The sequence below is a fragment of the Monodon monoceros genome, unplaced genomic scaffold (assembly GCF_005190385.1).
Source record: "Monodon monoceros isolate NGI ecotype Baffin Bay Population unplaced genomic scaffold, NGI_Narwhal_1 Super_Scaffold_18, whole genome shotgun sequence".
Lineage (NCBI taxonomy): Eukaryota > Metazoa > Chordata > Mammalia > Artiodactyla > Monodontidae > Monodon > Monodon monoceros.
Window position 1 is genome coordinate 15,727,005 of NW_021703774.1, and position 13,582 is coordinate 15,740,586.

The window sequence follows — 13,582 nt, forward strand, 5'->3', positions numbered from 1 at the left end:
ATCGTGGTTGACAGGAGCTGAGGTGGGGAGTTGGGTGGAGGAGCTGGGGAGAGGCTGATAAAAGGGCACCAACTTTCAGTTATAAGATGAATAAAGCCTGAGGATCTAATGCACATTAATCACAACTGTAATTAACAATATTGTACTGTATGCTTTAAAGTTAAGAGAGTAGATCTTAAATGTTCTCACCAAAAAAAAAAAAAAAGTAAATATGTGAGCTGATGAATGTGTTAATTCGATGGTGGGAATCTTTTTACAATGTGTGTATGTATATGTATATAAATATACATAAAATCATGTTGCACACTTTAAATATTCTACAAGTTTTTATTTGTCAATTATATCTCAATAAAGCTGAAGGGAAAAAAAAAAAAAGAAATGAGTTGCAAAAACTGTGCAGCACCCTGGAAGGGCATCTGAGGTAATGAACATATCAGCTGTGATCTTACAGATAAATAACAAGAAAGGTCCTCCAAGAAAGCAGAAAAGGACTGCTTGCCAAATTGGACGTATATTAAGTGCTTCCTTTACCAAATAGGAGCTTTTGTTGAAATAGGCTTCATTCTCCACAATTCTATATTTTATATGCAGTCACCTTTAATTTATGCTACATACAACATACTACAAGGAGCCATAGCCAGATCTGATTAAAGCTTCATGTCACTCAGAGGTCCCGGATGAGATTTTGAGACAGATAATATAACTGGATGAGACTTTGAAGTGGTCTTCTTTGGGAAAGGCAGGAAAGGTATTTCACACAGTATGTATGTATGGAGTGAAGAGTGTGTATGAATGTTGAAAAGTCAGTGAGCTGAGTGTGACAAATTTTGTTAGCAGCTACTCAATGGAGAGTATCCTCTTCTTATCCTTATTTTGTTAGGGGCCACTATGTGCCAGACTCAAGAAACCTATCATGACTGATCTAAACCTTTGCTAGACACCTACTTTCCTAAACTCGCTTGCAACTATGGGTGACCAAGTAACCCAGTTCTGGTCAATGAGAATTAAGGGAAGGTGGGTGAGTGATTTTTGAAAATAATTTTGTTTCTTGAGGAAAGCTGCTGTACTGTCCTTCCCTCTTCTTCCTGCCTTGAATGCAGACATGATATGTGGAACCATAGGCGCCATCTTGAGACTATGAGGCAGTAAATGTGAAGACATATAAGAAAAAAAGACCAGGAAGATGCTATGTGTTGAAATGTGTCCCCCCCCACCCCATCCAAAGATATGTTGGAGTCCTAACCCCTAGTACTGTAAAATGTGACCTTATTTTGAAATAGGGTCTTTACAGAGGTAATCAAGTTAAAATGAGGTCACTAGGGTGGGCCCTAATTCAATTTGACCTTATAAAATGCTATTATATATCTGTATCTGTGTCATTATAAAAAGCAGAAAGTTGGGACACAGATACAGACACAGGGCAAAGGCAATGGGAAGATGAAGGCAGAGACTGGGGTGATGTAGCAGAAATCAAGGAACAGCAAGGATTGTCATCAAACCACAAGTGAGGAAGGGGGCAAGGAACAGATTCTCCCTCAGGGCCCTTGGAAGTAACCAACCCTGCTGATACCCTGATCTTGGACTTCCAGGCTTCAGAAATGTGCGACACCCAAAGCACTCTTAAGGAAGAAGAGCAAACCTTGGAGGTGTCATGCTCCCTGGTTTCAAACTATACTACAAAGCTATAGTAATCAAAACAGTACAGTACTGGCACAAAAAAAGATACACAGACCAAGGGAACAGAATAGAGAGCCCAGAAAAAAACCCACACTTATACGGGCGATTAATCTATGACAAAGGGGGCAAGAACATACAATGGGGAAAAGACAGCTTCTTCAATAAATGAAACTAATATAATATTGTATGTTACCTATACTTAAATAAAAAGTATTTTAAGAATATAGAAAATTAAAGGGAGAGTGCAAGAATGCAAGAGGAATTTTATTCTGCAATGAAATAAAAGAAAAAGTATGGAAAAAGAAAAGAGCTATGAGACAATACATTTGTTGTTTAAGTCACCCAGTTTGTGATACTTTGTTACTGTAGCTCTAGGACATGAATACAGGTGATGAAGCAGAAAAAGAGAAATAGTCTGGCCCTTGATAATATCCTTAAGCTTAGTAGCAAGCCCTAGAGCCACCTTCCTTCTAACTTCGCGTGTGAGGAAAATAAAAACCAAACCTTTTGGTCTGAGCTAGCATTAGTTTCATACTCTGTTACTTGAAAAATATAATAGATGACTTTTCAATCAGTCTTGAATAATAAATAGGGTTTTGACAGATATGGATAGGAGGAGATGAATGAGCAAAGTCACTGGCTAAAGGGGCCAGTGCAGCAGAGGTTCTATTCAGGGCACAGAGGTAGACAGCTGGACCACTGGTGTTAGGAGGAAGAGATAACGGATAACAAAGTGGAAATGTAACTGGAGCCAGGTTGTGGAAGGTGTTTAACAATATGCTAAGGTTTGTCTACTGTCAAGAGGCAATCAATACTGGAAGTTTTAATAGGAAAATAAAAGGATCAGAACTGAACTTGAATAGTAGAAGTAAGTAGTATGTACTGAAATAGTGAGAGAGTAGAGACAGAAAGATCCATATAAAAGATAACAGAGCTGCAATTAAAATAATGGAGGAGGATGTGGAAAAGAGGAGGTCAGGATGAGATACTAAAAAAAGTGGGCGTAGCAGGTAGGGCGCGAGGTAGTAAAATGACCGTTTTAGTCCCGAGTGTTGAGAGAATTGTAATCAAACACATTGGTATGACTTGGGAAACTCTAAAAACAGTGGCATCTAAGTTCCATCCCCAGAAACTCTTATTTATGGGGAGATGGGTGTGGAAGGGTTGTTGGGATATTACAATGAGGGTCATACCGGCTAATTTCAGAAGCAATACTCAACTGACATTATTGCATTTGTCCTATTTTAAATACAAACTTTTATGTCTTCACTCACTCAACAACTGGCACTGGATTACGATGGTGATAGAGATTGTTTGCCCTCAGGGCATTTACAATCTTTACCAAATGCGAGTTTTGGCTTAAATATAGCTCTAAATCTACTTTCTTGAGTATTTGTTTTCTATCAGAACAGAAAATCGAGACGGAAACATACAAATCTTCTGGTGGTCCTTATGAGATAAAAAATGCTTTATCCATTTTTATTTTTATTTTTTTTCTGTTTGAGTGAAAAAAGAGAGAAGGTCTTTTATGGGATAATGAAACAATGAGTAAGATAAGCTATTAAGAGGGAAGATTGTGATATCATAAGCTATAAAAGTAAATATATAAAAATAATCTATATAGATATTTTATATCATATAAATTATACTATATTAATATTTATAAATTAAGCTACATCTGAACAATAATTTCTGCTTTATATTTGATAAAAAGTAGATTTAAAAAATAGAACCTAATGGGTCCTAATATAATTGTTTTCCAGAAAAAATTCATTCAATAATTAATTCATATCGTTCCATACTTTAATGGTCTTTCTCAAGTGCAACCAGCTTCATAGTAGGCACATGGTATTGAGCCAAAATACACAACTTATTTCAGGTTTTCCAACAAAGATGTATTTAGAAATAGAATTAGCACCTAGAAATTCACCCCATAACTCACCAAGCCACAGCTTTACTTTTTTGGAGTTATCTAGTAAATTAGTCTCTTCCTTTTGTTGCTAAATGCAAATACTTTCTGGTCCCATCACAGCTCATGCTGGACAGGAGAAGAGGGTAGAGAATTCATGAGGAAAAGACTCACTCTTCATTTCAGTACCTTAGAAAGGGTTGTAGAAGGAAGGAAGTGAGGATGGATGAGTCGAAGGAGAGCTTGATGCTACTTAATGTAATGAAAATTTAAACGCTTTGAGATAATCTTATATATGACTTTCAGTAACACGTGAATTTCAAATTCTATTGCAAGTAAAATAAAAGAATGATTACTTAAAAACTTTTCTTTATATTTCTGTCATGGGTTTCATTTAAATTGTTCTTGGACTACTGTCCTTGGTATATGATGTTTACTCTTTTATAAGACAGATTTAAATTGAACCACCTTTACTAACAATAGCTACCAATTTCCCAAAAGGAAGATACAGAATAGCCCAACAAGATTATACAAATACCATGCATACTCACTCATGGTGATGAGAATCTGGAGAAAAGTGAACCATTCTCTTGTTACTGACTGGGCCAGGAGTGGTCACCTGAAAGGAGATTTAAAACCAAAAACAGGTCACCGTTGAGTGTGTAAAAAGGCAGTGAATAACAGGGATGTTTTCATTTGAGGACATCCACTCTGAAATGGAGAATATAACGATTCTCAAAACCTAAGACACAACTGCATGGACCAAAAGATACTTTAATTCCTGGTAACAATGTGCTATTTGTTTTAGTCTAGCATAGTTCCTCAGCTAGAATTTTAAGACTATTTAAAAAGTACCTTCATAACAGAAAAAAAAAAATCTTTCTTAAGAACTAGACCACTGACTCTCATTTCCAAATACTGTACAACTGCAAATATATTTAACTGTATATAAAAAAAGGTTTACTTAATTAGATTAGTGTTGAGAAGGTGATATTTCCTAGGACCAACATGTTTGTAGTTAACTCCTAAATGTAAATAACATGTATTATAATGCACACATTTTAAATGCATACAAATTAGGGGTTTGGGATTAAACTATACTCACTACTGTATATAAAATAGATAAGCAACAAGGACCTGCTGTATAGCACAGGGCACTATATTCATTATCTTGTAATAACCTAGAATGAAAAAGAATCTGAAAAAGAATATATACATATATATATGTATAACTGAATCACTTTGCTGTATATCTGAAACTAACACAACATTGTAAATCAACTGTACTTCAGAAAAATTGCATTCAAAGACTTAAGTCAAGGAAGTAGTGAGTAGTCCTTTTTATAGTTTTCCCATAAAGTTAGGAATTATTTGTGTATTTACATAGAACAAAATGTAATTTCACTTAAGGGAAAAAATTTTATTCCTTTATTTCTAAATCAAATTAAAAAGCTGAGAAAGAATTCAAGGTTCAACTTTTTTGATATTGCAAGCTATTCCCATTTTTAAAGAAAATGTCACAACTTTCCTATCCTATAGCGGGTTCTCAACGGGAACACAAAAACAGCACGAATCCACCATCACAAATGATGAAACATAAACTGACAGCAAAAGGCTTTACATTATGGTCCGCTGTATTAAAAAAAAAAAAATCCCTCTGTAATTATAGAAGTGCCACTTAACGTATAGAATCCAAAAAGGCATGATGAGGCAACAAATACCCCTCAGAAGAAACGAACATTTTCAAAAATGTTATTTTGTCTTGTATCAATTGGGTAACGTGGATGCCAGCACACACTGAAACTCTAAGAAATGCAAATACTGCAAATGTGCACAGATGATGACATTAATAACCCTATGGTTTGAGCACCACAGGTAAACATGTGGCTCAACTCCAGGACTACATCCTGCATTCATCTCAAAATGAGGTTTTCATGCAATTCCAGTGGGTAATCCTGGAATATAGTAATCCATTTTCTACACAGTGGCTATGAGAAAAGCCGACTGCGCCTATGTCATGCTTTGTTAGAGGTTCATGATCACATTATCTCATGGTGGACCTGACACTTTTATTCAGTTTACAGTATGTTCTATGTACAGGCAACTTATTTCCTTTGCCAGGGCTGCTGACAACCTTTTCCACACTATATTAATCTTGTTTACTGACTTTATCTTGGTGCAAATATCAGAAAACTGAACTTTTTATCTCAGAGAAAGAATAAACAAAGTGTTGACAGAAGCAGAAGCTATTTTCAGGGCTAAAATTGCTTGTTTACCTGCAGCTATACTTATGGAAAAATGTTTAAGTCTTCCTCTGGCTTGAAATACGTAATATGAAATTTAATAAATGAAGAAATTTCACATATACCCATGTGATAAATTGCCTGATGAAAACAATGCAACTGAATACAACAAAACAGAATTTATAACTAATATATACCACAATACAAATGTAAGCTTTCAATCTAGTCAGAAATAATCATACTATGTATTTCTCAGAAATCATATATAGAAACTATAAGCTCAATTCAATTGCTGTAAATAACTCACAAAAGATTTACAATATCAAATGTAGCTATTTAAATGACTCTACATATTTACCTAGTACATGGCCCTTTTTAAAAAAAAAAGAGGTGAATATCCTTCACTGTTATTTCAAGTCAATTTTGGTTTTACTTTTAAAGATATGTAAAGAGGCATAATTTAGAACTTTTTAAATGAAATAAAGAAACACTGAGATCCATCCATGATGATCTTAGGGTCAATGACACTGGCCTGCCTCAGGAGTAAGCTATTCTAACAACAGGAATCTTTTGCAACTTTAGTGACTAGACATGCTTACCAAAAATCTGAGGGTAAGATCTTAGTATAGAATTCAGCTTATGGAAATCAGGGCTATACTGGAGTTTCAGTGTTTTTTAAACTTGAAAACATGTATTTAATATGATTGATTATTAGTAGATACTTCAAAGAATTATAAAATGTCAAGAAACATTCTTACAGAATTCTTCCTAAAAATTTATAATTTGGGGTTAATCTTTCTAAAAATAAAATGAAGCAACTTAAAATATCAGGTCAAAGTATTAATTTCTAGTAAATCATTAAGTATGGTGATTATTTTATTCTCCAAAAAATATGCCTTCCAGGTATTACAGAAATGTCTTAGAAAGAAATCACAAATTAAAAAAAAAATCATAACTCTTTAAATATCCCATAAGATATTCATGTTGTAAAAGTTATTTGTTAGAAAAAGTAGATTTTATTTCAAAAGGTCAGATAAGAAACAGGTATTCTGTTCTTCATGAGAAATAGTATCTCCACAATCCAATTCCTGTTATTTGTTAAAACTCTGGAAACAATCTTTTATATAATTAGCCAATATTTACTGATAAGAATCTTAAACATCACACTATATGCCCTGAATTTTTATGATTCATTTGTTAAATATTACTAGGTCAATAGTGACTACAATCCTAAATAAAGTAGGCATATTTCTTTTCAGTATCTATGTTTATTATGCAAATTATTAAATTAAAAAAATAAAGTCAAAGTTAGATAGGAATGAATGGTCTCTGGATAGCATAGTGTTTATGTCAACTTCTGGCCTTACTAGATTGTGAAATAAACTATAATGCTAAAAGATCACATGGATCTCAGTTTTTACTATTGTTATTTACAATCAAGTTATCAACCTTAGAAAATCAGAAATGTAGTAGTTACTAGACGAAAACTTAATAACAGCTGTACAAGTACCACTATCAAAATTCATAAGGTCAATAAGTACCAATATAAGGGAAATTGAGCCAAATGATTTCAATGACAAAATATCTTTAGCAGTTTTATTAGATACTTTAAAAGAAATTTCTTATTTTTTCTATCACTGACTTATCAACACTGATTTTATGACTTTCCTTCAAAGATAGACAGAACAGTTGGTTTTATACCTCATTTTCACTTTGTTATTATTACCAAACCCACTGCATCTCATCCCATTCTTCTATAATTAGATGGTTGAATGAACTACTTCGCATATCGGGTAAACTTACCTGAGACACAACGGTCTTATGAGATTAATAATGAGTTTGTTCAACATGAATGATATCCTACTTATGTTCTCAATGAATAAGATTCCTTCTATAAATTCAGGAGATGTTATGTCTCCATAGAAGCACAAGAAACCATCATCCTTTCTTCTCTGCCTCTAGTAGAGCCATTGTCCTCCAACTTTTCTCTCACTTACAATTATATTTTGCTTTCCAAATGCTATTCTGCTTCAGTGCCTACACTGACAAATGGCAGGCTGCCATTCAAAAGAAGGCCTTTCAGTTTTGTGAGAACTGGTCAATCAAATCCACCCGGCCTCCAGGCTACAGCGAGACATTGTCTGAGCCTCCCTGCCAGTTTGTCAAGACCCAGAAGCTTCCTGCTTCTCTAAGGACCATTATTAATTTGACTCAACTTCTCTGAAGAAAGAAACAAGCCTTTAAAGTTTAGAAGGCTCTGCATGAAGGCCCCCCACCCCCGGTACATTCAATAAATGTGTCAGTCAAATATATGTGACAGATATTAAGGAAAACAACTCAACAGCAAGAGGCTTAAAAATAGGACTTTAAACCCTGGGGGTAAGAAGTAAGGAAAGGAAAGCAAAGAGGTGGAAGGAAACTAACTTAACTATAGTTGCTAGTCTATACATTATCTTCATTTAAAAACAAGCCCAAGAAAATCATATTCTAAATGTTTTGCAATAGTTGATTTTAATTAATAGTTGTTAAATGAATGTGTATAATGTCTATCTTTTAATCACATACAGAAGAATGATTCTCCAGAAGTATTTCAAATGAGGGCACCTGAGTTTACATAAGTGTTCTAAAAATTTGGTACAAGATAGTTGGGAGAATGAATAAAATATTTCATTGTGTCACCTATCCTCATATATAATATTACAGAATGGTCACGATTCACAAAAGGCACAATTTATTTGGGGATGGAAAGCATTCAAGAAAATAACATTAGAATTACTTCTAAAACAACATACAAAAAAGTAGAAATTACTTTTCATGCTTTTCAACATGTCGATTTTCTCATTCCAGAGCCATCCATAGCTCCACACTGAAAGCAAAATTAAAACTAATGAGAAATGCATTTGAAGCCCTCTCTAATCTCATCCCTGCTTTCCACTGTGATCCTTCTCTCCAGCTCCTGATACAGTAGTTGATTGTTCCTTGTTCTAAACCCCAAACTGCTCTGCTTGATACAATTCAACAAATATTTACTAGTTACCTATTGTGTATATAAAATCATGCTTAAATTTACTATATAATGAGTGGTATATGGTTCCCATTCAGTTGGGTGACTTTAGTTGTATTGTTACGTTGATCGTTACATTGATTTAGTTATATTGTTACAAATATTACTAATCTTTTTTATATAATGATAAAGTTCTGTGTTAAGGGACCCCTCTAATTCCAAGGTGTTTTTTTTTGTTTGTTTGTTTGTTTTAAAGAAAGAAAGATAAGTAAATAATTCATGTGCTAATGTTTGGGATTTTATAAAATCTAATAACATTACAGAAAGATGTACTAGGTTCTCATCATTATTCATACCTTTAAGTATACCAATATTCATAAACAATCTTGCTCTTATCAGCAGAGCTCACCCTGGTAAGATTTTAGGGGAAAAAAACCTCTTTTTAGGATCTATGCAGCATCTACTATTCATAGCCTTCATGTTATCTAAATTATATTGTAGTAGATGTAAGACAGTGAGTGAATCTGATGACTTTTACCTGGGTGTCAAGGTTAAAGATTCCACATTGTTCCATTATACTTTTACTATGCAATTTTTAACCCTTCTTGGAAGGATGTAAGCATGAACAGCCCAACAATAAAAGTGTGATAATGACTACCCATGACACATCAAGAATTAATACAATTTGTAGAAATATTTTTGTGATTAATGATGACACTCCAATTCTTTATCAGTCTTTCCTGCTTATAAGGTAAGTTTTCACAGGCAAGATGGCTAAAGTGAATCGACATCATTATCCTCAAACACTAGATGAAGAAACTAACACCCACTGAGGTGGGGGCACATCACACCCAGATTACAAAGTCTAAAAACAGAGCTAGATTTGAACCTACGTTGTTCTATCCACAATTTACTAAGTTTCCCCTACAGGGGACCACACAAAGGAGACAATACATCAAAACAAGTGTTTTTTGTATTTGGGGATTTGCCACAGGAGATGCTGGCTTGAATCTAGAATACACTCTTGGAAAATCTTCAGCCTAGAAATATACATTCAAGGACATTCTGGTCTTTACTTGTAACTTCAGGGTAACCTACAGGGCTACTTTAAATATAGGCAAGAGTGAGCATGGCAGCTTAAACAGGGTTGTCAGCCCATGTTATGGAGAGGCTAACAAGAATAACAAATGGCTCCACCGCTAGTCATTACAGGCAAAGTAGTAAAAGAAATTTAAAAATCGCACTAGAGAGGAGTAAACATTTCATGATGAGAATATGTGAAGAAACTTGGAAAATTTGAGAACTTGGACTATTTTTTTCCTTCAAAAGCAGATAACAATGTAAATGTGAGATTACACCTTCAAACCAGAAAGGTTTTATAAAGAATCAAAAAATCACAGGAAATAAAGCACAGAGAAGCACAAGGCTATCCTTTCAACTGAGGATTACCCTTTCTGGCAGGAAGCGTATGTGTCAAACGGAAGATGCTAACCTTTTAGCTGCCAGTATCACATGAAGTAGTGACTGAAGACAGACTTCAGGTAATCTGGAAGTAATCTTAGTACATTTTCAAGTAATAGCAGCACATATACCTCTTTAAAAGAATTCTCAAAATGCGAATTATACTAAGCAGATAGAGGTGTGGAAATACACACACATACATATGTGTATATATGAGACAACATTAGCAATTCTTCTGTTTTCATTCTAAAACTAAACAACGTAATTGTTTTAAATCTTCTCTTTTAACAGTTTTTTCCTAGTTAAAATAAGTCAGCATTAATAATTAATAATTTAGAATTATTGGCCTATTAGAATAATAATACTTCTAATTATTAAGTGCATAAATTCTCATTTCTGGCCTACAAAATAATGAATGATCTAAATGTTTTAATAGAAAGATTAATCACTACATAATTAAAATACAAATACAGCAAAATTTTTTTTTCTCACGACTCCACGGTAATTTTTCTTTTCTTTTTTTTGAGTAAGGAACTAAAAACTAACCAGCTCGGAATGATGGCCAATAGTGATTAAAGAAAGAGTTTCACTTTGCCATCCAGTTTTAGTAGCAAGCTGTGAGTGGCCTCTGCTGGCTGACCAAAGCCTTCTTAAATCACTCATTCATGATGCTTGCAATACCATAGGCTTCAAGAAAATAAGGATAGGTCCACAGGTGTTTACACAAAATCCATTGTGCATAAAGATCTGCCTTTTATAAGAGTAAATGCCAAAGTAATAAATAAAATGTGCACAAGATGGTGTAAAAAACTTTATAATCTCATCCCACTGCAACATACTTAGATTATACTCCAAATCTATACATCTTCTAAAATTTGAATTTATAAGCCATAAGAGTATGAATGTAGATTATCTTATTCAATTCACATCAAGCAATTCACATCTACATTTAAAAATAAGCATTTTCTTGAGGTTCATTTTACACACCTACACACAAACCTTTTCTCAAAATTAAGTGTATAATGCAGGGAAATGCAAAGAAAGACTGAAATAAAAACCTTTTAAACAATTAGTCATTAAAAAAGGCATTAACATTTTACATGATGGTTTACGAAGATACTAGCCGGAAACACAGTAAAGCAAAACAATTTGAAAGATTTCTAGATTATTGTACCCCTGTTTGGGTAGAAGTAACTTTATATTCAAAACTTAAAATTGCAATTAGGAAGGTGAAACCTTACTAGTATTAGGTTATGTTAATTTAGTAATCATAATAGAGAAGAAAAAAAGTTTCCATTTTTTTCCTCAGCAGCTTTCTATTAATAAAAACCTCCTGTGCATTATAGAATTTGTGATTTTTAAATTTATCTATTTAAACATACCATTATATATGATTCTCTTCATACTCTACCCAATCTATCCACTTAAAATATACCCCATTATCAAATATGCCTAATGCCGTCAAAAGGTGACTACATTTACTTTAAAAAGTTATTGTTCTCACATGTGACAATACTCCAGTATATTTGAACCCTCATTTCAGAATTCAGTCCCATTATCTTGCCTGCTCAAAAAATTGTTCACAGGGTTAGCTAGCTCACATATTAGATAACCCTCTATCTCACCAGACACCGCTGGGATATGACACACTGACCCACTGTAAGCCCTTATTATTAGCCTGAAATATATAGCACGTAATGCAGCTCCTGCCAGGGAATTTGTTTATAAAAATCCCTTTATCTCCCCGGACATTCATAACACTTTTAAAAATAATGTTCAACTATTTAAACAAATTTCAAACAACAAATAAAAATTCTAATGGATGTTTTGAAGCCTATCCTCCCATCTCTTGCAATTCTGCAGAAGCTTAAAAAGGCGAGTCACATATACAGAAAATAGAAACTAGAAAGTGTTTCCTTCTTGAAGCTTACATATATAGAGTCTATTATATAAAGAAGAGACTTAAAAAACAAAAAAGATGCTTAATAATTCCCATTCCTAATGAGAATTATAACACACTTGAAAAGCTTGGTACATGTAAAAATAATTTTTTTTTTTTTTTTTGGTAGTATAAGAGGTCGGGGGTAACATGGCAGTGAAGGTGATTATGATAATCAGCAAACACGACTGATAAAGTAAAAAATCATTAAGATAGCTTTTTGATCAAAAATCCTACCACATACATTAAAAAACTTACTTTAGGAATATAAGCAGACTAGGAAAACTTTTCAGTGCTTAGTTATAAATTACTTAAATTATTCTGATACTGGAAGACATGATCAACATTTCAGGAGCTAAAATTACTTTCTTTCCACATTAATTATTTGATAATTTATCACACCATTATCAGTGGTGCATATGCCCTTTTGAATTGCGTGTTTTTTTTAGTTTTTCAAATTGTTTTTATAAACTAGCTTATTTCTTCCTACCTTAAGCTGACAGTGATGTTGTATGGAATTTTAATTTATATCAAAAGAGAAAAATTACAGCTGGCTTTGATATTTAAAAGATTGCCTCTAAGAATGGCAAAGATACACTGATAGTAATTTATAAGAAAAACGCTGATAGTCTCCACATTTAAAAACTGATTACCTTAATATGGTTTATATTTAGCAAATAAAACACCTAAGATATTATATTCTACAAGCTGTTCTCCTTAAGCAAAGATGCAGGCAACCACCCAGTCTCGTGTAATGCAGTTCTGATTATTATACTGTTAATTGCACTAAAACATGTCTATAACTTAAAAAACAAAACTGCGTAACTGTGACTTGAGAGGAGAAGAAAAAAGATCACAACTACAAGCATATGTAAACTAGTCTTTAAGGTATATATAAATGAGTGAATGAATTAATTAAAAACAAATCAAATATTCGTTAAAGATAACAGAATATCTCAGTATCTTACATACTATCTTTCTCAATGAATGGCTACACAAATCACAAATAATAACCTGTAACCTTCAATATCCTCTGGCCAATATACATTTCGAGTAAAGAAATCACATAGTCAGACCCTCATATCTAGGGGACATTTGTTAGTAGAATTAGCTCTAAGTTGAAAGAAGTAAATACCTAGCTTAACTCTGGTTGCATCATAAAATCAATCAGACAGCCAGAGATGGTCATGTGAGGTAAGGTCTGGCCAATAAGAAGTATGTCAATCACTGGGTGGAGCTTCTAAGGAAAATTCTTTCAATGGGATTTACTAGCTGCCATGTACTTTGTGCCCTTCTTTGTACTTCAGGTTGCCCGGGATGCAGGCAACAACACCCATTTTTTTGACTAG

General features: G+C 33.6%; 1 protein-coding gene across 1 annotated transcript in view; it reads right to left on the reverse strand.

The window, feature by feature from the left end:
* GPATCH2 (G-patch domain containing 2) overlaps window positions 1-13,582 on the reverse strand; it is a 165,982-nt gene that overhangs the window by 61,495 nt on the left and 90,905 nt on the right. The window contains exon 6 of the mRNA XM_029227806.1: window positions 4,138-4,205. Coding sequence (XP_029083639.1) covers window positions 4,138-4,205 — 68 coding nt within the window. The remainder of the gene's footprint in view (window positions 1-4,137; window positions 4,206-13,582) is intronic.